At 42.8% G+C, this 22,423-nt stretch overlaps 1 protein-coding gene across 5 annotated transcripts in view; it reads right to left on the reverse strand.

Annotated features, from left to right (window-relative positions):
* The window catches only part of PDE1C (phosphodiesterase 1C), a 596,098-nt gene that overhangs the window by 403,326 nt on the left and 170,349 nt on the right, over window positions 1-22,423 (reverse strand). For all 5 annotated transcript variants that reach the window (XM_070511509.1, XM_070511518.1, XM_070511514.1 and 2 more), the window contains exon 2: window positions 16,142-16,192. In XM_070511509.1, the coding sequence (XP_070367610.1) occupies window positions 16,142-16,192 (51 nt within the window). The remainder of the gene's footprint in view (window positions 1-16,141; window positions 16,193-22,423) is intronic.

The raw sequence follows: 22,423 nt of genomic DNA on the forward strand, positions 1-22,423 counted from the left end.
TTTCAAGGAATGAGTTCTCTGTTTCCTTGATTTTCTCTAGTGTTTTCTTTTTCCCAATTTCATTGGTTACTGCTCCTATCTTTATTATTTCCTTCATGCTGTTTGTTTTGGGTTTATTTGGCTCCTCTTTTTCTAGATTCTTGAGATGAAACCTTAGATTATTGATTTTAGACTTTTCCTCTTTTCTAATGTATATATTTAATGCTATATATTTTAATATAAATTAATATTTAATTAATAAATATATTTAATGTATATATATTAATGCTAATGTATATATTAATGTATATATTTAATGCTTTTCTAATGTATATATTTAATTATTTAATTAATAAATTTCTCTCTCAAATCCATTTGAGCTGAGTCCCACAAATTGTGATATGTTGTATTGTCTTTTTCATTCAGTTCAGTGTGCTTTTAATTTTCCTCAAGACTTGCTCTTTGATCTATGGATCATTTAGAAGTATGTTGTTTAGTTTCTAAGTGTTTGGAGATTTTCCTGTTACTTGTCTCTTATTGATTTCTAGTTTGATTCCTTGTGATCACAGAACATATTGTATATGATATCAATTGTTTTAAATGTGTTTAGTTTTGTTTTATGACCCAGGATATGGTCTATCTTGGTATATGTCCTCTGGGTACTTTTAAAAAAGTGTGCATTCTGCTGCTGTTGAGTGAAGTGTCTGTAAACGTCAATTAGATCCTCATGGTTGAAGCTGTGGTTGAGTTCTTCTGTAACCTTGCTGATGTTCTCCCTAGTTGTTCTACCAATTGTTGCGAGTGGAGAAGTCTCCAACTATAATTTTAGATTTCTCTATTTCTCCTTTTCGTTCCATCAGATTTTGCAACTCTGTTGCCTAATGCATGCACATACAAGATTGCTACGTCTTCTTGGTGGACTGACCCTTCTATCATTGTATAATGCCCCTCTCTCTCACTTTCTCTCCCTCCCTCCCTCTTGTAATTTTATTTGCTCAGAAGTTTACCTTATCTGATGTTAGTCTAGCCACTCCTGCTTTCCTTTGATTCATATTTACAGGAGACACTTTTTTCCATCCTTTTACTTTCAATCTCCTTATATTGTTATATGTGAAATAAGCTTCTTGTAGACAGCATATAGTTGGGTCACATATTCTAATACATTCTGTCAATATCTGTCTTTTAATTGATATATTTAAACTATTTAAATTTAATTTAATTTAAGCCCTGATTTTCAGGGCTTAAATGTGTCCTACCATTTTTTGTTTTCTGTTTGTTCTCTCTTTTTTATTGTTTCTCTATGTTCTTTTTCTTGCTTTCCTGTGGGTTACTCAGACATTTTTTAGACTTCTACTTTGATTTATATATAATGTATCTCTTTGCATAGCTTTTCAAGTGCTTGCACCAGATACTACAGTGTATATACATAACTTGCCATCCTTTTCTGGTGTCATCATTTTACCAGTTTCAGTGAAATATAGAAAACTTACCTCTTTTTACATCCCTTTACCTTCCCCTGTTTATAATATAATTGTCTTACATATTTCCTCTATATACATTTAGATCCAAATCAGATAGAATTATAATTTTTGCTTCAGTCATCAAACATAATTTAGAAAACTCAAGAGGAGAAAGAAAACCTATTGTATTTACCGATATGTTTGCTTATGTGTTCTTTCTTCCTACCTCATGTTCCAGAGTTCCTTTATTATTTCCTTTCTGTTTGGAGAACTTCCTTTAACCATTCTTTTAGAGCAGGTCTGCTGGCAACAAATTCTCTTAGTTTTCCTTCATCTGAGAAAGTCTTGATTTTGCCTTCATTCCTGAAGGCTATTTTCACTGGGTGTGAGATTCTGACTTGACTGTTCTTTTATTTTAAGCACTTGAAAAATACTGTGCGACTTCCTTCTGGCCTCCTGATGAGAAATTTGCTGTCATTCAAATTGTTTTCCCCTATAGCTAAGTTTTCTTACTCTTTCTTCTTTTTTCCCTGGCTTCTTTGAAGATTTTTCTTGAGTTTTCAAGATGGGCTTTTCTTGGTTTGAGGTCTATCTTGTTTTAACTGACTCTCTCTGACTAGACCTGGCAGAGGAAGGCAGAGCACCATCTCACTACTGACAGGAGGAGGGAGAAGTCCAGGTTACTCACTAGGCCTCCATTTCTCCACTGATACATGAGGAGGGGGTAACTTTGTTACTGATGGGAGGGAGTGAGCATTCCAGCTTCCCAAGTGATCTCCACTGATACCTGGTGAGGATGGCTTCTGTACCATTGGACAATGACGTACACCTGACTCTCCACTAGGCCTCCTCTAACACCACCCCACCAGGGATACTGCCAATAGGAAGTGTAAGTCCATGTTACCCACATGTTCTCATTGATACCATGGTAGGAAGGAGGCCTCATTACTGGCCAGTGAGATCAAAGTCCCAGGCCCATACCTGGCCTTCTCTGAGACCACCCTAGTGGGCGTGTTAAGCTACCTCATAGTCTTATAAGTCTGAACATCCAGTTTCCCCACTCAACTGTTGTTGGCATGGGTGAGGATGGGGCCCCACTTTTTCTGTTGTGTTTGGCTGGAGTGGAGTGTCTAGTGATTGTCTAAAAGTTTTGTCTGCCCCTTTCCTGCCCCTTTGGATAAAGAAAGCAGAGGTTTGTTGGGGCTTTTTTTGTCTGGTTCTGTGGGCATTTCCAGGTTTCTGGCTTCTCAGTCTCCACATCTGGGATATTTGAGGCAAAAAGAAAACCCAGAGAACTCACCACTGTGTCATTCCTCAAGTCCCAATATTTCTAACTGGTCTGGCTTCTTCTATCCACCTTTAAGAGTATTTCTTTTTGCTTATTTTATATACAATGACAGAGATTTTAATTATACTTAATTGGAGGAATAGGGAAAAGTATGTCTACTCCATCTTCCCAGAAGCAGACATCTGAAAGCATTTAAGGAGAGAAATTACATGATCAGATTTACCTTTTGGAAGATCATTCTGACAGAGAAGAGAATGGATTTCACGGAGGAAAATGGAGGCTCAGTGGAATCATTAGGTAAAAGATGGCAAGGGACTGAAATAAAGCTATGGCAGTGAGAATGCAATGAAAGGATCTGAAGGAGACAGAATTCAGGAGATAGCTTCGGTGGAATTTAGTGATTGGCGAGGGAGAAGAAGGATGCGCATGTGATTTCTAAGTTTCTGGTTGATGTAGTCTAGTGAACCGTATAGCACCAACTCAGTTAGGAAACACAGGAGCAGGAACTTGTATAGAGATGATGAGTCCAGTTTGGGAACTGTTGCTTTTGAGGTCTTTGGTCTCTTCCACCTCTGGCTCATAAGTAAGTTTAGCAGCTTCCTTGTGATGGCTGCTTTCCATCTTATGTGTACTGCCTTCCACTAGAAAATCAGAGAATGGGACGCGGCTCTTTTTCTTAAAAACTAACTACAATGAAGATATACAAATAGCCAATATGAAAAGATGCTAAACATTTTTAGAGAAATGCAAATCAAAGCCACAATATGATACCACTTCATACTCACTAGGGTTAAAATTTAAAAGAATAACCATAACAAGTGTAGCGGAGGATTTGAAGAAATTGAAACCCTTATATGTTGCTGGTAGGACTATAAAATGGTGGAGGCAATTTGGAAGAGTCTGGTAATTCCTCAAAATGTTGAATTTAGAGTTACCACGTGATCCAACAATTCCATTCCCAGGGATATATCCAAGCTAAATGAAAACATACACCCACACAAAAACTGATACACAAATATTCATAGTAACATTATTCACAATAGCCAAAAAGTGGAAACCACCGGATGGAAAGAAAAAATAAAGGATGCACAAGAGCCTGCAGAAAGTTTCCAGAAACCTTCCCCTGACAGTTCTGCTTTCATTCTATTGACCAAAACTTAGTTAGAAGGTTACACCCAGCTTGAAGAGAAGCTGGAGAATGCACTCTGTTTGGGAGTGTGGAGACATAAGAACTAAAAGATCAAGGTTCTTTTAATATATAAGAACTAAACTCACAGTTTTAGCCACAGTGGGTAATCTGTGTTCTGCAGTTTGATTATAAACTCTCTAGCAATGGGCTAATTTTCATGGTCTTAATTTAAACTAGGAATAGTTCTTCAATCTCATGGTTCATATCACTAATCAATTCTGGAAGATTCTCAGCCATTAGATTCTCAGTTATTCATTTTCTCATATTCTCTCTGGTCTTTCATTCTAAAATTCCTGTTTGATGTATGTTGGACCTTCTCATTTCATCTTTCAAAATCCCTAACTATTCTTTCATGTTCACCAGTGCTGCATTCTAGATCATTTCCTCAGATGTATCTTTCTGTTCACTATTTTCCTATTTAGTCCTATCCAACGCTATTGGGTAAACTGTGTCTGAGGTTTGTTTGGGTATTTTTATGCTATCTTTTATATTTCTTGAAGTTCTATAGGTTCTCTTTAAGGTATTACTTTTGTTCTTCAAAATATCTTCTTCCTTTCTTAGAGTTTCAATTCTATTTATATCTTTAATCATTTTTAAATAGACTTTGTTTTCTTTCAATTCATCATTATATTATCTCAAGGTCTTAAGGTTCAAATTCTCTATTTTATCTTAAGGTCTTAAGGTTCAAATTCTCTATTTGTTGCACTCATTGACTCTTGCTTATCACGGTGGATTGTTGCCTCCTACAAATATTTTCGTTTTAATTTTGACTGTGAGCTTATGTTTAGTGGGTCATGTTTTCTCTATGAGAATATCTCATGACTTAGGTTCTATTTCAAAAGATTTTTACATCTGATTCTGCCAGGTTTTCTTCATTTGATTCTGCCATTACTAGCCTAGAACCAATTTTCATTAATTTCTTAGTTTGAAAGGGTTCCTAGACCATGCAGGTAGTTTCACCTGCCCAGAGGACATTTTCCTCAAGAACCAAAGGAGGCAAACAAGTTTCGTTGTTACCTCCCTATGCTAATGGCTGCCTTTTATTTTCCATATCCCTCTTTCATTGAAGACAGAGCCCTCTGTTCCAGTTATCTATTGCTGCATAACAAATCACCACAAACTTAGTGTCTTCAAACAACCACCATTTATTTTGCTCACAAACCTGCAATTTGGGACAGGCCCAGCAGTGGGCTCTCCATATGGTCTCTCTGTTTCCTCACAGCATGATGACAATGTTCCAAGAACAAGCATCTCAACCGACCCCAGGTGGAAGCTGCATCACCTTTGATGATCTAACTTTCCAAGTCACGTAGTATCATTTCTGCCACAGTTACAAGCCACCCAGATTCCAGGGGAGAGAGCGCAGGTTTCACATCTCAGTGAGAGGCTTGTCAACATCACATTGCAAGAAGAGCATGTAGGATAGGAGATTTAATGGCAAATATTTTTGGAAAACACAATGTGCCATATGTTTTAAGAGTCCAAGTTCAGGCAGAAGTCTCAGATTCAGCTCCCCACCCTGCACAGCCCAAGGCCTTAATTCCCTTCCCTATGTGGCTGTTAAAACATATGTTACTAGAACCCATGGACTTAGCCACACTAGCCCACACAGCAGAGGTGCAGAATCAGCAGGCGTGTTCACAGCTTGCTGTACTGATATTAAATTCCTCCTTCATTTCTGTCACCTGCAAAGTTCTCTTTCTTTATTGCAAGTTTAATTATGCATTTTAAAGTATTTTTTAATGTTTTACTTAGCATTTCTATGTGCTTATAAAAAATGGGAGGGTTTTAGATTATCCTAGTCCACCTTTTGCTGGAACCAGAAACTTCATCCTAACTTTATTCAAAGGAGTGTACATTGAGGGGGGAAGGGAGGAGGTGCTTGGCATGCAGCAGCTAATTCATGTCTTCTTTGTCCAGCCTGAGGTCACATTACACACAAAAATTTGTAATCATATTTTTTAATCGTATGAGTTCATACACATGCAGCAAAGTGTAAATATTTGTTATTATCTCAACAGGTTGGACCACAACTCCCATTATGGAAGAAGAAATTGTATGCAGTAAAAAAAAAATTATGTGAAAGAAGTAGAGGTGAGATGCTGAGGGCAAAGGTGTCAGCAGATACCAATGCAACTAATGTGATGGTCAAGCTACTCTGCATGAGAAACTGGGAAGAGTGTCTTTTTATTCCTAAGAGGGAAATGGAAATAAAGCGCAAATACTGGAGGAGGGTGGCGAGAGAAGGATCAAGGGGTGGTAGGCCAGGAGCTGTATAGGCAAAGTGGTCTTTAAAAAACATTATTGGTGGTGAGATGGACGAAAGGGCTGTTGAGAACAGAACTATGAATTTAAATTGTCTGCATGCAAATGCATATTGTGCTCTGTCTTGTGGATCTCTAATCTTCAGTCAAGGTCTGCTCTGACCAATAACTTTTGGTTTCTCCGGAAGAGAAGAAGGGGATTTGTCTCATATCTGTATCTATGTCAGAGCAGATATAAAGATAGCCAGAAGCACATAGAGGGAAACAATCAACAGAGGTAGGAAATCAGGGCAAGAAGAACATTAGGTTATCCCAGGTATTCACAGAGACATTGAGGACTGCTCTGAACTTCCAGACGACACACAATAGTGATTTGAGCCTAGATCTCAATGGACAAGGAGCCTCCAGCTGACATCTGGGTTATGTCATCCATAAGTTCCTAGAAGCTACTTATAACACCATCAGACAGTCTACTAGTAGACCAATGGTTAACATACTGGGGACCAAGTGATAAAGTGGACATGTTCCAGAACTCGATCACATACACTCAAAAAGAGAAAAGTAGAGTGAGTCTCAGTTCCCCAGACACACATACACGCTCCAGTCTTTCATTATGACCATGGCCATCAACTCTTTCCAGGCGAAGGTGAGTTCTCCCCACTGGATGGATTCCTGCAGAGAGTTTAGGATCCCCTGACAGGGATGCCACAGAGAGGATGCAAGCTTTACATGAGGTGGTGAGCTTTGGACCAGATCATTTTTAAGTTCTCATTTAACTGGAAATTTTTCGTATCTAAGAGGATAGGTTGATATATCTTTTTATTCTGAACCAAGCAGATTTGCTTGGCTGACAACAACTGTATTTGATGAAAGGGGTGGAGAAAAGAAGTAAGATAAAGCAGTGGAGCCCCTTGTGGTCAGGCAGATAAATCTTGGGTGAACACAAGTTGGGAAGTAACAGTCTCCGATTCTGAAGCACAAACATGTCATGACAAAAACTAGAGTTTGAGGATGATGGTATAGGTTACTACACAGGGGGTGATTTGAAGAAGCAAGCATGAAGCTAGTGGGCTGGCCAAGCAGCTCTTATTGTGGAGGGGAAAGGCCAAGACTAGGCAATGGATGACCTTAGAAAAAGAAAGAAAGGATTAGCTTCAAGAGATGATACAGAGCAGTGCCAGTTCCAAGGGTCAAGTAGGGAAACCTTTAGACCATCTTCCCGTAATCACCATTAGCCCCTCAAACCCCTCCAGGAAAAATAATTACATACTCATTTTGGATAAGGACAATTAACATTTGTTCTGTCTTATGTATATGTAATTACAAGTGGCTATAGAAAACTGTTAATTGTATTATTCTGTGATATATAAAGTAAATAAAAACATCGTACTGCTCTGCACCCTGGCTTCTGCCTCTATCTCCATCACCATCACCACCATCACAACTAGAGCAGTGGTTCTCAAACTTTGGCGTGCATGAGAATCACCAATAGAATTTTTTAAAATATAGATTGCTGGGACCCACCCCAAGGATTTCTGATTCAGCAGATAGAGAAAGGGGTTTGAGTACTTGTACTCCTAACAGTTTTGAGGACCACTGAGCTAGACTGCTGCCCCTAAGCCGTTCATGCATAGAAATTCTAGAGCTGCCATTGTTGAAGATAGCTTTCTGCTGGAACAGTGGGAAATGAGGATGCTCAGTCCTTGAATATTGTTGAGGTGGGACCCAGAGCTCTACACAGGATCTGAACTTTTTAGAAATAGGGTTGTTTAAGACAAATCAGAAATTCTCCAGACCCAGTTCCTGTCCTGGGCTCCTTATATGGCTGTGGTCCATCCATTGTCCATGCCCCTGAGAAGACTGAACACCCAGCCATCAGCTACCAGCCACAGCCCACTGCTCATGGCAGCTCTCAGCCCCTCCTCGCATCCATTTTATCTTCTCCTCGTTCTTATCATCCTGGTTCCATAACCCATCCACCCCCAACTCAAGCTCCCAATGCTTGAAGCAGGCCCTCCTAGCTGTGACAAGCAATTTGGAAAAGTTCTCTGCCTACACTCTAGCACTTTTTCAGACATGATTTTGAGTTTGCCCTGGGGTTCCCCAATGGGCGTCACCATGTAATATGTACTGACTCACCCTCTGTCCCAACCCCAGTGCTCATTGAACATCCCTATCTGCCCCTCCCCACCTCTGCCCAGGATCTCACCTGGATCACACACACAGTACAAAAATAGCAGGTCACCTCCCTTTGCTTTATCATCATTCATCCACTCAAATCACTCCAGCTTTTCAACAGGATAATCTATTTTCAACACTATCTGGACTTTTACCTCCCAAAGCAAAAGTGGGCCAAATTCGGCTCGATTTTCTTACTGTTTATGATACCACGATTTTCTTTTCAACCTTTGCTCATTTCTGGGGAGAAATTATTCTCTCCTCAGTTAGGGAAGCAATCGAAACTCCAGATTGGAGTTGCCCAGCTACACAAGCTTTGGGGCCAATGTCTCCCTCTGCATAGTCTCTTCCAGTGCCCTGGACTCCCTTCAAAATGCTCTGTCCACTACATGGAATACAGCCTCTTTTCAGTCCCCTGGAGGAGAAAGGCACACCAAATTCTGGGCTTTTCCTGCCACACTGTGGCCACATCTGAACACTACATGTGGCCTTTCTTCCCTGAAAAGTTGTATAGTCGTATCACTTTTTTTTTTTTTTGAGATGTAATTAACATATGGCATTATATTAGTTTCAAGTATACAATATAATGATTCAATATTTGTATATATTGTGAAGTGACCACGACGATAAGTCCAGTTATCCACCACCACACACAGTTATAAAATTTTTTCTTTTTTTTTCGAGGAAGATTAGCCCTGAGCTAACATCTGCTGCCAATCCTCCTCTTTTTGCTGAGGAAGACTGGCCCTGAGCTAACATCCATGCCCATCTTCCTCTATTTTATATGTGGGACGCCTACCACAGCATGGCTTGCCAAGCAGTGCCATGTCCACACCTGGGATCCGAACCAGTGGAACCCGGGCCGCTGAAGCGGAACGTGTGCACTTAACCACTGCGCCACTGGACCAGCCCCTATAAATTCTTTTCTTGTGATGAGAACTTTAAGATCTATTGTCTCTAGATAGTTTCAAATATACAATACAGTATTATTATCTATGGTCACGATGCTGTACGTTACATGCCCAGGACCTACTTATCTTATAACTGGAATTTTATACCTTTTGACCCCCTTCACCCATTTCGCCTACTCCCCACGCTCACCCCCTCTGACTCTGGCAAACATCAATCTAGTCTCTGTATCTATGAGTTTGTTTTTTTGGTGGTGGTGGGTTTTGTTTTTGTTTTTGTTTTTGTTTAGATTCCACATATAAGTGAAATCATACAGTATTTGTCTTTCTCTGTCTGACTTATTTAACTTAGCGTAATGAACATGGAAGGACCTTGAGGGCTTTTTCTTAAAGATTAGAAGTCACCTTCTCTACCTGTTAACCCCGACTCACTCGCCAAGCTTCAGCTAATGCTCGTCTCCTCCAGGAGGACTCCCTTGAATCCACTCCCACTCCAGGTCGGATGAGGTCTCCCCCGTCTTGGCTCACGCAGCTCCTTGTACCAATCTCTAGCATTTCCCTCCACACACTGTTCTGTAGCCATTTACTTCCCCATCTCCCTGACTAGACTGTGAGCTCTTTGAAGACAAACTTACTCATCTGTGTGTCTTCAGGGCTTGGCGCAGAAAAGTCTTCAATAAATATATGTGGATGGAAGGAAGGTGGGGAGAGAGGAAGGTGGGGAGGGAAGGAGAGGGGTGACTCAAGGTAATAATATATATAATGACAATCACCCATGGGTAATAATATATATAATGACAATCACCCATGCTTTTTGAGGTCTCACAGTGTGCAGGCATTGTGCTTTAAATAAATCATCACACGTTATCGGGGAAATCTCCATCTCAGCTGCCCCAGCCTCATCTAGCAACTGGCTTATCAGGGGTCTCCTGGACCCTGGCCCTTCACATCTCCCATGGTCGACATCTGTTCTAATTGGTTGGTGACCATGTCACACGTTTTTAAGTATCTTGGCACTTACCCCTGCATGTGATCATCCACAACAACCATGGAAGTAACTTCTAGTATTGTCCCAGAAGCCAGATGCAGAAAGTGTGGCTTCCAGGGGTTAAGTTACCTGCTCCAATTCACATGGAATTCAGAATTCCTGAACACACAACCCAAATCCAGGCCTAACACCAGAGCCTGTGTCCCTAATGGCTTCTGAGGACCCTCACACTAGTGTGTGGGAGACCCTCGAGGACACACTCTGCAGTGGTTCCGGGAGCGTGTGTGCTAGCAGTGGGGCAGCCTGCCTGCCCCTGCTTATGAAGTCAGGATGAGGAAGAGGAGCGGGGAACAGCTGCAGGCAGGTACTAGTTTACTCAGTCTTCATTCAACAAGCACACCAGGCACGGTTAGTACACAGCTCATCCAAATGGGGCCCCTGGCCTCCAGGAGACTGCTTTCTAATGCAGAAACCAACATACACATAAAACAGATGTCTTCATGGAGGAGGGCTCTCCAAGCCTGGCACTGGCGGGCAGCGGCAGCAGCATCACAGATGTCTGGACGAGCAGGGGACCCAGCCCCACAGCCAGATGATGTCATCCCCAAAGCCCTAGTCTGTCAGAAGCCCCGGCCTCAGAGGGCCTCACAAGCTCTTCACTTGACTGGAGCCTGGAGCTGGGCTGGGGAGGTCCAGCTCCTCATGGCCCAGCCCTGGTCCCCAGAGGCCACCCCCCAGCTCCAGGAGGAGGGTGAGATTCCAGCCAGGTGTGAAACCCTTCAAAGGCTTCCCCTGACTGAGAGTCCCTCCTTAGGCCAGCACAAAGACCCCTCTGGGCTTGACCCCAGGCTGCCTCTGCAGCCAGTTTCCCTAACATGTGAGCCCCTTTTGTGCCCATGTGTTCTCTCTGCCTGGGATGTGCTCCCCACGCCTCCCTCACCTGGTAACTCCTAGTACCCTCGGCTCTCAATGTAAGCATTGCCTTCCCAGGGAAACCTAATCCAACTCATTCAGTGGCCCTGTCCTGTGTTCCCACTGACCCCACCTCCTACACCCCCAGCCCCACACTGAGCCCCTCTGAGAGCACTCTCCACACTGCTGACTAACTTCTCTGTCTCCCCTCAGCAAGCCTTAAACGCCTGCAAGGTAGGGATCTTGTTTTAATTTGAATTTGTATCCTCAGCATTTAGCAGAGTGCCAGGCCCATGGTGAGTGTTTAGTAACTATTTGGTAAATGAATGAGTAAACGAACAAATACATGAAACAACCCCTCTGTCCCCTCTGTTTATACGCTGAGAATAAACTTTCAGGTGTTCGGGGAAAAGTTAAAAGGTCTGCTGTCAATCATTTTCTCCACAGTAAGAATGGATCCCTGTGTCTCCACTCCCAAGGGGATCTGCTTTTCAAGTCTTCAAGTTTTTCTCTTATTTTAGGGATTTCTGATATCAGGGAGCTGATGGAAGCGGATGGGTTTTGGTTGTTTTTGTTTTGTTTTGTTTTGTTTTATTGAGAAATAATTGACAAATATCACTGTATAAGTTTTAGGCATACAACACAATGGTTTGACTTACATGTATTGTGAAATGATTATCACAATAGGTTCAGCCAACACCTATCATCTCATATAGATATAATAAAAAGAAAAGAAAGAAGAAAAGAAGGGAAGAAAATTTTCTCTTTCTGATGAGAACTCTTAGGATTTACTTTCTTAACAACTTTCCCATGTATCATACAGCAGTGTTAACTATAGTCATCATATACGTTTCATCTCTAGGACTTACTTTATCTCCTAAGTGGAAATTTGTACCTTTTGACCACCTTCCTCCAATTCCTCCTCCCCCAACCTGACACCTTGGGTAACCTCTGATCATGTCTGATCTTTTTTTCTATCAGTTTGGTTCTTTGTTTGTTTATTTTTTAGATTCCACATATAAGATCGTGTAGTATTTGACTTTCTCTGCCTGACTTATTTCACTTAGCACAATACTTTCAAGGTCCATCCATATTGTCACAAATGGCAGGATTTCCTCATTTTTTATGGCTGAATTATATTCCATTGTGTATATATACCACAACTTCTTTATCCATTCGTCCACCGATGGACCCTTAGGCTGTTTCCACAAATTGGCTACTGTAAACAATGCTGCTGTGAGCATGGGACGCAGATATCTTTTCAAGTCAGTGTTTTTGTCTCCTGGGCTTATATGCCCATAAGTGGAATTGCTGGATCATATGCGGGTTCTATTTTTAACTTTTTGAGAATCTTCCATACTGTTTTACATAGTGGCTGTGCCAATTTACAATCTAGAAGGAGACGTTTGAGGAATGGTCTTCCCGACCCAATGGAATCAATTATAGTGGGGTGATTATAATGTGGATCTATACAGCCTGCCCACTGCTAAGGCTTGACCCCCTCTGCTACTAAGCTGGCAGACCCCCAAGTCCCCAAGCTCCAGAATTGGCAAACTCCAGCCGTTAGACCAGGGAGAAAGTAATGTGCACTGGGAACAGCCAAGATTTGGAATTGAGAGATCTAGAATTCCAGCAGCGAGCAATTCTCAATGTTTTCCCCCAACCTTGTCCTCATTTGTAAAATGGAGACACAACAAGACTAATGTGAGCACTGGCCATTCTAAACCAACGTGCCTTGGGCCACACCTGCCCTACAGACACAGAAGGGACGGGGAACGCTGAACGACCAGATGCCATAAACTGCACAACTCGGCTGAAATAGGAAACGTCCTGAAAGACACAAACTACCAAAGCAAACCCGAGAAGAAATAGATAAACTGGACCTTAGAGCCAGGGTCACTCTCAACTTCTCATTCTCTCAGACACTGTCATTCTTCTATAGGTTTTTAAGGGGGAAAATATTCTCCACTTCCTTTGAATCTCACCCTCCTCCCTCCTTCCTTCCATCTCCTTCTCCACCTCCACTCCTAGAAGAATGACTTCCTTGCTGCTGTGTGTGCCCATGATTGTTAGACAGATCTCTGATTAAGGTCAGGTTGATCAAAAGCCACTGCTAAGCCTAAAATGATAAGGGCAGGGTGGTGAAGGGGCCTCTGACAGGATCTGAAGCCTCACAAGACTCATTCCACAACGTCCACCACCGCATCACTGCCATTTGATGGCACATCCATGTCTCCAGTCTAAAGGTGACAGGAACTGAGCTTGACCCATGGGCTTTGGCATCGATTTCTTTGAGGAAGGCACAGTGGTTCTGGGTGGTTGTGTCAGCCACTTATAGATAGGGGTGTCAAGAAGAAGCCCCAAGCATGGGGTTGTGTTGTGGAAGTGATCCTCTTCAGAAGTGGACCAGAATGAGGCCCACAAGGCTGGTAAACCAGCTGGCCAAAGTAGGATCAGAAACCAGCCCTTTGAAAAGCTAGACGTTTTCATGATTCCTACACTCTATTCCCCTTTGGTTCTCCTTTAGAATTTCTTAATCTAATCATTGCAGCTCACGTATGTTGTAATATGGGAAGCCAGAAAAGTATATTGATTCAAGTGTGGGCAAAATCTATATAGAAATTAGCGGCATATTCCAGAGGCATCAGGAATCAGAAATTGAGAACCCCAAAGAGAGTGAAAACTTTGGGACTAGTTAGGGGCCACTGGGCCAGTCCCTTGTTTCCCACCCCAAGCTCTTTTCTGCTGACCCCCTGGTGGGTCCTAGCATTTCTAGCCTACATTCTTGCCTCCCACTCCCATGGGACCTAATTCCATGCTGGGTAATCCACACTGTGAGGGCTTTACAAACGTCTTCTTGGATGCAAAAATTAGAGAATGTTGCAGTACTTCATCTTCCAGTCTCCAAAGAAAAGTCTATCATCCAGATCCTTCCAATCTTCCCAAACTGAACGTTTCATTCACACCATACCACATGATCAAGGTCATTTTCAATGTGGTAAAGTGAAGAAAGTGACAATCGGACAACACTACATTAAGAATTATTTTTTCCTTCCTAAAAGCCATCTAATTTTTTCCCTCTAATATTTGTTACAAAAAGATTCAGTAGCTCATGTGCCATCTGACCTTTTCCAGGATGTTACACTGCGTCAGGAAATTTTTTTTCCTTTCTTTTTTCTTTTTCCCAGAATCAGCCCAACTTAATGGGTTTGCCACTAATTACTTTTTTCCTATATAGATATTTTTTCCCTCATGCCCTCACTTATCTTTTACTAATAAGCTTCCAAGGAACACATCATCTTTCCAACCCATCACATAACTTTGAAGTTGTGGAAGCCACGCACAAGAGAAGTTACTGTCTTCTCTCTGAGAAGGGACTAGCTGCCCCAGGGTCCAGTCTAGCTTCATGGTTAAAGGGCCCCAGGCCCTTCTTCCATCTCGTGATGAGTGTCAGAATGCCAGGCACTCCCGTGGAGGTGCCTACAGTGCAGCATGCACAGTGTGGCCAGGTTACCATTCCAGCTGATTAATTTGCCTCACTACTGCTCAAGAGATGGAGAAATAAAGGGACTAAAAGCCTATTCATCACCCTCACTGAGCTGTGGGATGAAATACTTATTTTGGAAATAATGATTCCAGGTAGGAGGGTAGTGAAAAATGGGGCCTGGGAGAGGCAAGTGTTTTATTACGCAATTTTTAAAATGTGAGCACTTAACGCTCTTTCATTATCATATATTATTACAGTTCTATAAAAATCGTTTCTAGGAATCAGTCCTAAAGTTTTGAAGCCTCCTCCAGAGAGCTAGAAGGCAGAATTTAGAAAAAGGCCTCAAAATAGAGAAAGTATACTTTCAACTCTACATATTCAGACTTAATGATAGCAGTATCCACACTCAAGACTTGATCGGCCTTACATGAACAATGCAGTGACTGGGAATTTGTAGTAGCCATGACTTCAAAAAAAGGCAACATTTTTATAAAGGAGAGAAGATGGGTATGAATGTCCTACTTTTCAGATGGGAAAACTCAGGCCCAGAAAATATAAGTGAAATTACTTTAAGTGAAAGTCAGCAAGTAGCAATGACGCTGGAAAGAAAAGTCCATCTATTTCATTTACAGTTCCACCATTTCTCCACTTGCTGCCTGGGCAGTTTGGGGAGCATCTCGACCCAACCCTGCTCCATCTTGGTATTACTGCTCCCTTCACTGGGATCTGGGTTTTCATTCCAGGGAGTGCATTAACTTGCTGTGTAATTTGACATAGAAAACACTAAGAGGCTTTCAACTCCTGCTCTCCCGTTAGGATCAAGACCTGGAGACAAAGGAATCAAGTGAAATTGATGGGAAGCTCCAAGGCCCTGACAAACATCCCTGTGCCGAAGGAAAACCATTCAATCTACCTGGGCCTCAAATGTCACCTAAGTGAGGTAAAGCCAGCAGAGCCAGCTCATAAATCCATCTTGGGTGGTGATGATGCTTTCACACATGTATGAACCTTGACACCTACAGGCATTTCATATACTCTCCCTCCTTCTATCTTCATGAAAAGCCCACCCCATGGCAGGCACTCAGCGGGGATTCCCCAGCACAGCAATTCTCAGACTCAAAAGTGCACAGGAGCCGCCTGGGGATTTATTAAAAGGCAGATTCTGATTCAGTAGGTCTGGGGTGAGCCTGGGGCTCTGCCTTTCTAAAAAGCCGCCAGGTAATGTCGACTCTCCAGCTCCCAGGACCACACTTGAGCAGCAAAGCACAGAGCAGAGTTTGATAAAACACAGTTCTAAGGACTGAAAAGAAAATAGCAATGAATAGCTCCGCATGATGGGGCTCAAATGTAATATTCCCCATTGAAGACATTTCCTACATCATTCATTTATTAACAGTGTTTTACTGACAGCTGGCAGCACTACAGGGGTGAAGCATGCCAACAAAAGCCCTCTGAAGGAGCCCAGGAAAGGACTGAAGATTTACTCACGGGAGAAGCGGGCAAGGGGCCTGGCAGTCTTGTCTCCAGCTTCATTTGCAACTGGAAAAAAGAAAAAGATGCAATTAAGAACAGGGCACGTGGGTCCACAGAATATGCCCAACATACAGCGAACCCTCTGGATGATCTGACACTAAGCTATGTTTGAGAGTCTTTGTAGGAGAATAACAGCAATTTCACTCCCCGTCTTTCCATATTTCCAGTGCTGCTCTCAACACCCAAATGAGGTCAAATGTCTTAATCATTTTGATTAGAACATCCAAATAAGGTTGAAGAGGACCTAAACCACATTCAGTTTACTCTGCCCGGGGGAGTAAACTGGCTCACATCCACTTGGTAAGAGGCCTGCACGCCTGGCTTCCAAGTCGAGGTATATCCTTCTGCTTCAAGCTTCCTCTCATGGGGCTGTCCTTCATCATGCAAATGCACCCCAACCACCTGACATAGTCCGATTTGCTGGGATGGACAGCGGCAAAGAGAAGGCAGGGATTTCAGAAGATAACAACAAAGTTGGCTTTTGTTAAGAAGGATATTTAAATTTAGAGGCTAATCAACAAGGAGTTCAAAGAGGGGGATGGAGGAAATTGTTCCGAGAACAGCTGTAGAAAAGCTTATCCCTAAAGTTCCTCAGCAGGGCAGTTTACTCTCCCCTGAAAAGCCTCCACATAATTTATCACGTCGACAGAGTCATAATTAATATGCCCTATATTTATGGACACCCTCTTTGTGACTAAAAAAGAGATAAATTATTAAGTAGAGACACAAGTTTCACTCTCTTTAAATATCACTTTCAACGCACATAGAGATGACACCTTGGTTGTCTTGTATATACACCGTAAATAAGCATGATACTTGTGATCGACCTGAACGAACACCCAAAGCAATCAACTGGAAAAACCTGTTCATTTTAGTTTAGAAAAAACATTCAATACACAGGCAGGATAAAGAGGCTGCTGATGTAATCATTAATATATGAGAAGTTGCAGCCGTAGGACAAAAGAAATAAGTACTTCATAAACATTACAATATCTTGCAAAGAACGGAAGGAGTCAAAAACTTCCTTTCACCCTCTCACAAAGGTAAACACTTTAAAATCGACTACACGTGGACAATTTTTTTACATTAAGGGATTCAATCTCAACCTACTTTTGTATTTGCATTATATTATTTGCATTGCCCCACTTGTCCCCGCTCTCTTTGTATTACAAACAAGACGTTGTACAAAATGACCAGCAGGGGGAGGTGACACTGCATCCTGCTTCCATTCTTTCTCACACCCCAGCATTTCAAAAGGAAAAAGAAGAGAGATGGAGAGAAGAGAGGGAGGCAGAGAAGGAGAAAGGAGCGAGCCCTAGTTAGGTACAGACGTGAGATTCCCTTGCCTTGCCTTCAAATTGTTTCCTCTTTAGACACCATAGATCTCTAAAGAAAGAAACAAACCAAGGTTTTTTCCAAAATATTTGCCGCAGAAACTGATGAGCTGCTTTTACAGGAGGATTACAAAGACCACTGCAATTGCTGAAAATACCAGCAACCACTAAAATGTTCAACTTGAAGAGTGCACGTCTTCCCCATGGGAAGAAAGAGGAGCAACGACGCTACTGTCACTATTTTACATGCAGCCATGGCTGCTTCCCCACTCACTGGCTTTTTCTTCCTCTCCCCTCCACTCTGTCCTACGATGCGAATAGCTGACCCAGATCTGAGTCACACCAGGAGAGGCAAGAATCAAGATCTAGGCCAGTGGAGTACCAAGAGAGTTGTCTCTACCCTAAAGGAATCTGAACTCTGCTACCAGTATGATTTTCCTAGACAAAGACCCAATGCCACACTTCCCTGTTAAAAGGTCTCCAGTGATGTCCTAACGCCTACAAAGATACAATCCAGCCAAGTTGGCCTGGTATCAAAAACCTAGCCCCATCCATTCGTCTTAGCTCACTGTATTTCCTAGAGCATCATTCAGTGCCCAGCCACACGCTCTAAATTGACAACTCCCCCAACATACTCTACACTCTCTCTCCTCCTTACTATTGCTCCTGTTGCCCCTTCCCCCGAGACACCCTTCTCCACTGCTTTGCCTGACCAACTCCTACTCATCTTTTAAGATTCAGCTGCGGCCATTCATTTCCAAAAAGCTTCCCTGACTCCCATCACACCTTCTCCATCCCATCCATCTCTGCCCATCTGCCTGACTCCCCTTCCAGACCAATAGTTCTCGAACTTTGTCAGGCAAATATGAGGAAGGTTTGTTAAAATAGATTGCAGAGTTCATTAAAATGCAGATTCTGATTCAGTGGGTCTGCAGTGGACCTCAAGAATTTGCGTTTCTAACAAGTTCCCAGGTGATATTGAGGATGCTGGTCTGGGGACCATATTTTGAGGACAGCTGCTCTAAACTATACAAGCTACCCCACCCAAGACAAGGACCATAACTTTTCATTTTTGTATTTCCAGCCTTTTGAACAGTGACTGGCACACAGAATAATGCCTTCAGTCAATATTTTTAGAACTGAATGAAGTAGACTGAATCAATACCAAATGCCACAGATGGCTTAGTAGACCAAGACCTCAGACTGGCTTCCAGGGGACTATAAAAAGTCCCAGGTATATTTTGTTCAGTCCCACAATGTTTTCATTTTTAAACAATTAGTTTTCTGCATTTACAAATCAAGAGATTTCAAATATAAATAAAGATTGTCAGCTTCTCTCAATAACTGAAAGACTATCCAGTCTCACAGCCCAGTAATAGATCACCAAGGAAATGTCCTCTATGGGTGGGCCCACCTGCTGGATGTTCAGGAGGTAACTGCTGACTGGCACTGGGCTTTCTATAGTCTCAGCAAGGCAAGTGAAACAGGACCTCTTAAAAGGATTAAAGAACGAAGGTAAAACTCAACTGAGACCAGCACTAGACAGAGTTTGTGGCCAAGCGTGCTAAGCTCTTCGTCCCCAGCCTACAAACTGCCCAGACACATTCAACAAACTGTGCGGACACACCCAGGCTTCTTGACCAGCAAAAGAGCCTTCACACATTGCTGTTTGCCTTTTATTTTTAAAAATACATGGCAAGCTTTAACAATAAAGTAGATGTTCCACTTAGATGCAATTAGAGCTTGAATTTGGTAAGATCTCATAAAAATGATTATGTAGATTTAAGGAAAGTTATCCATGTCACACTGTTGGGCAAAACACACAGATCACTATGTATCCATTGATGTATTCCATTGACGTTGAATTGCATGTCTAGGCTACATGTGCATATATGCACAGAGAAACGAGTGGAAGGGTGTGCACCAGATACGTTAACAGTTATTTCTTCTGTGTGTTGGCATTTGGGGAGACTTTTAACCTTTTTAGACTTTTCTACATAAACCCAATAGTTCATGATATGCATGCACTATGTTTATACTCAGGAAAAATTTTTATTTTTATTAAAGGGGTAGAAAACAATTAACTTATTTTATATATATATATGTATAATTTTAGATACTGTATATGTATGTTTATTTATTTATTTATGTAAATTATGTTTTGGATTCAGATGTCAGACCAGTCTTGGATCACAGAATCCAGGGGACTTTCCAACTCTAGTCCAAGAGGACTCCTTGTAAGACTCAAGCAATGAATCTCCCATTTTGCTTTCCAGGAGGTTCCACAAATTCTAGGTCAGTGATTTGCAGCCCTGGCCACACATTAGAATCACCTAGGGAATTTTTTAAAATCGTGACACCCACGCCACACCCCAGACCAATTAAACAGGGCCTCAGGGGGTGAGACCCAAGCCCCGGTACTTTTTAAGCTCCCAGGTGATTCCAGTGAACAGCTAAGGCTGAGAAGCACTAACAGACATGTCACTTCACACATCTTTATCAAAGCAACCTTCAGGGAGGAAGGTGTGGCTCAGAGTCCTTTCAAAATAATTACTCCTCTTCAGTTCTTTTCAGGATGCTATCGTTTAGTCATTAAAATCCTGAATGGAGACATCCCTCTATTTGAAGAAAAATACAACTGTTAGGACTACAAACATAACTATGGAGATCAATTAGGGAGCAACTCTTCAAATGATGAAGGGTTCCTTATAAAAGGATTGCCTCCACCCTCCAACACATGTGTACGGAGCATCAACTGGGAGCTCGGCACTGGGTTAGATGCTGGGTGGACTACTGCAACAATGGATTCCACTCAGCCTTGACAGACAGGTAAGTGAGGGAGGTAAGCTGTGCCTCTCAATCTGGGCTTATCCCAGTGTGATCAGCTTAGAACTGACTTTAAGATGATGATGACAATGATGCAGATTCCTTGGTCCCAGATCCATTGAATGAGAATCCCTGCAAGTGGGGACTGGAGTCTAGGTTTTAAGCAATTGCCTCAGAAGCTACACTCACATCTGAGAAGTGGCATTCTAAGTGAAGTAGGCCCCTGGTATGGCTGTTGTACGTATCCCCCCCAAAAATTGGCCAGAAACAAATCTTAAAGTAAGGACACGTCATGGAGATCAGTGGGAGGGAAGCAGGTGAGGCAGGAAGTTAACTCAGAGCAATGAGCATCCCAACCCCAGGCAATGAAGGCAGCTTTGACGTCCCAGCTAAGCCACAACAATCCAGGCCATCAGAACAGGACAGGCAAGGGCGGTCCAAATAATTGTGGTGGTGGCCTAGGCAGGTGCACACTGCTTTGTAACCAAAACTCGCACCAAAAACACTGCCACCCTTGTTTTGAACACCCTGGAACCTGGGCAAGCATAAACCCAGCTGGGGTGCCAGGTGCCAGGGCAAGCACCGAGTGAGCAAGCAAGCCGGGGGCAGAGCCAGGCTTCCTGAAAGGAAATCTGCCTGACGCGCTGGTTCCTGCTGCTTTGCCATGATCTCTGGGGCAGGCCCAGGGACCTTCCAAGGTAAGATCCTTTGGGAAGCCTGGTGGCTGGAAAGCCAGGCACAAGGGACTCCAAGAAAAGAGAACCCTCGAAGGAGGTTCTAGGCACCTTCTTAGTTAGTGTAGAAGCTGAAGCGTGGAATTTCTCACAGATGTTTGGCCTCAGCTCTCCTTGCCTTCAACTTGCAAAGACCCAAGCAACATCCAGGAAAGCTGGAAGGAATGCTGGGGAGAAAGAGTTGGTCGAAGGTCATCATTAACTATCTTTGCTTAGCAGTCACCTTCTAAGTAAGGCCTTCCATGACCACCTTACTAAGACTGCAGGCCCCGACTCCCCTCCTCCTCTGCCTATCCCCCTTCCCTGCCCTATTCCTCCCCTCCTCATAAGCTCTACACTTTATTCATCGGGTTTATTGCCTTTCTCCTTCCACTACAATGTAAGCCCACACAAGCATGGATTCTCTGCCAGTGAAAAAACTCCTATATCCCCAGTGCCTAAATGCCTGGCACACAATATTTATTGCACAAATCAATGACCAACCTTCTCCCAATCTACCAGGCAGAGTGCAATGGGGGACAAGAAGGAAGGAGAGCTGGAGGAGGAAGGTGCAAGGACATTAACACGCACTGGCACTTACACGTGCTGTAAATATCCATTCAGCCCTTCAGAAATATTTATCAAGCACTGATTAACCTGCAGATATCAGCTAAAGCTGCCAACAACCATGGCCCGCTGACTTCATACTGAGGAAGACAGTCATTCCCATTTCATAGACAAACAGGGCACTGGAGCTCAGAAAGGTCAGGTAACTTTTCCAAGACCACACAGTTGTGTGGCAGAACTCCAATCCAAACCCAGTTGTACCTAGCTCCAAAGCCTGTGTCCTCTCCATTCAGCCTCTTTGCCTTCTAAGAATGGTAGAGAGATAGGAGCCGTGCTCCAGAGAGGGCTACACCTAGAGAAAAGCCTCGCTGAGCCTGGCCCCGTCCCCCACGCCTCTAGCTCCAGTGAGCACCCATGCCAGCCTGCAGAGAATGGGGGGCAGTGCGCGGTCAACTGCCTAGGACCTTGTACCGGGCACAAGCCCAGGAGACTGTCAGTAGAGAGAGGCCCTTTTGTGAGGGGGGCCTGAGGTCCAGGACTCACAGAAATGGGATCTAGAGGAGGAGAAGCTAGTTACAAAGGGAGGAGCTTCACTGCCACGTTCATGCAGGAGCCCCTACCAGCTGCCAGGTGTCTCCCTAACCCTATGACACCCTCCCCACGTAGAAAACAGTAACAAGGGAAGAGAAACAAGAATCAAATTCATCTTAGCATGAAAAGCAGGACAACTCATAAAAACAGCCCCTAGGAGGCAAGATCTATTCTCTTTAACAGGTGAGGAAACTGACATTCCAAGA

Source organism: Equus asinus, chromosome 1 (assembly GCF_041296235.1).
Source record: "Equus asinus isolate D_3611 breed Donkey chromosome 1, EquAss-T2T_v2, whole genome shotgun sequence".
Classification (NCBI taxonomy): Eukaryota; Metazoa; Chordata; class Mammalia; order Perissodactyla; family Equidae; genus Equus; species Equus asinus.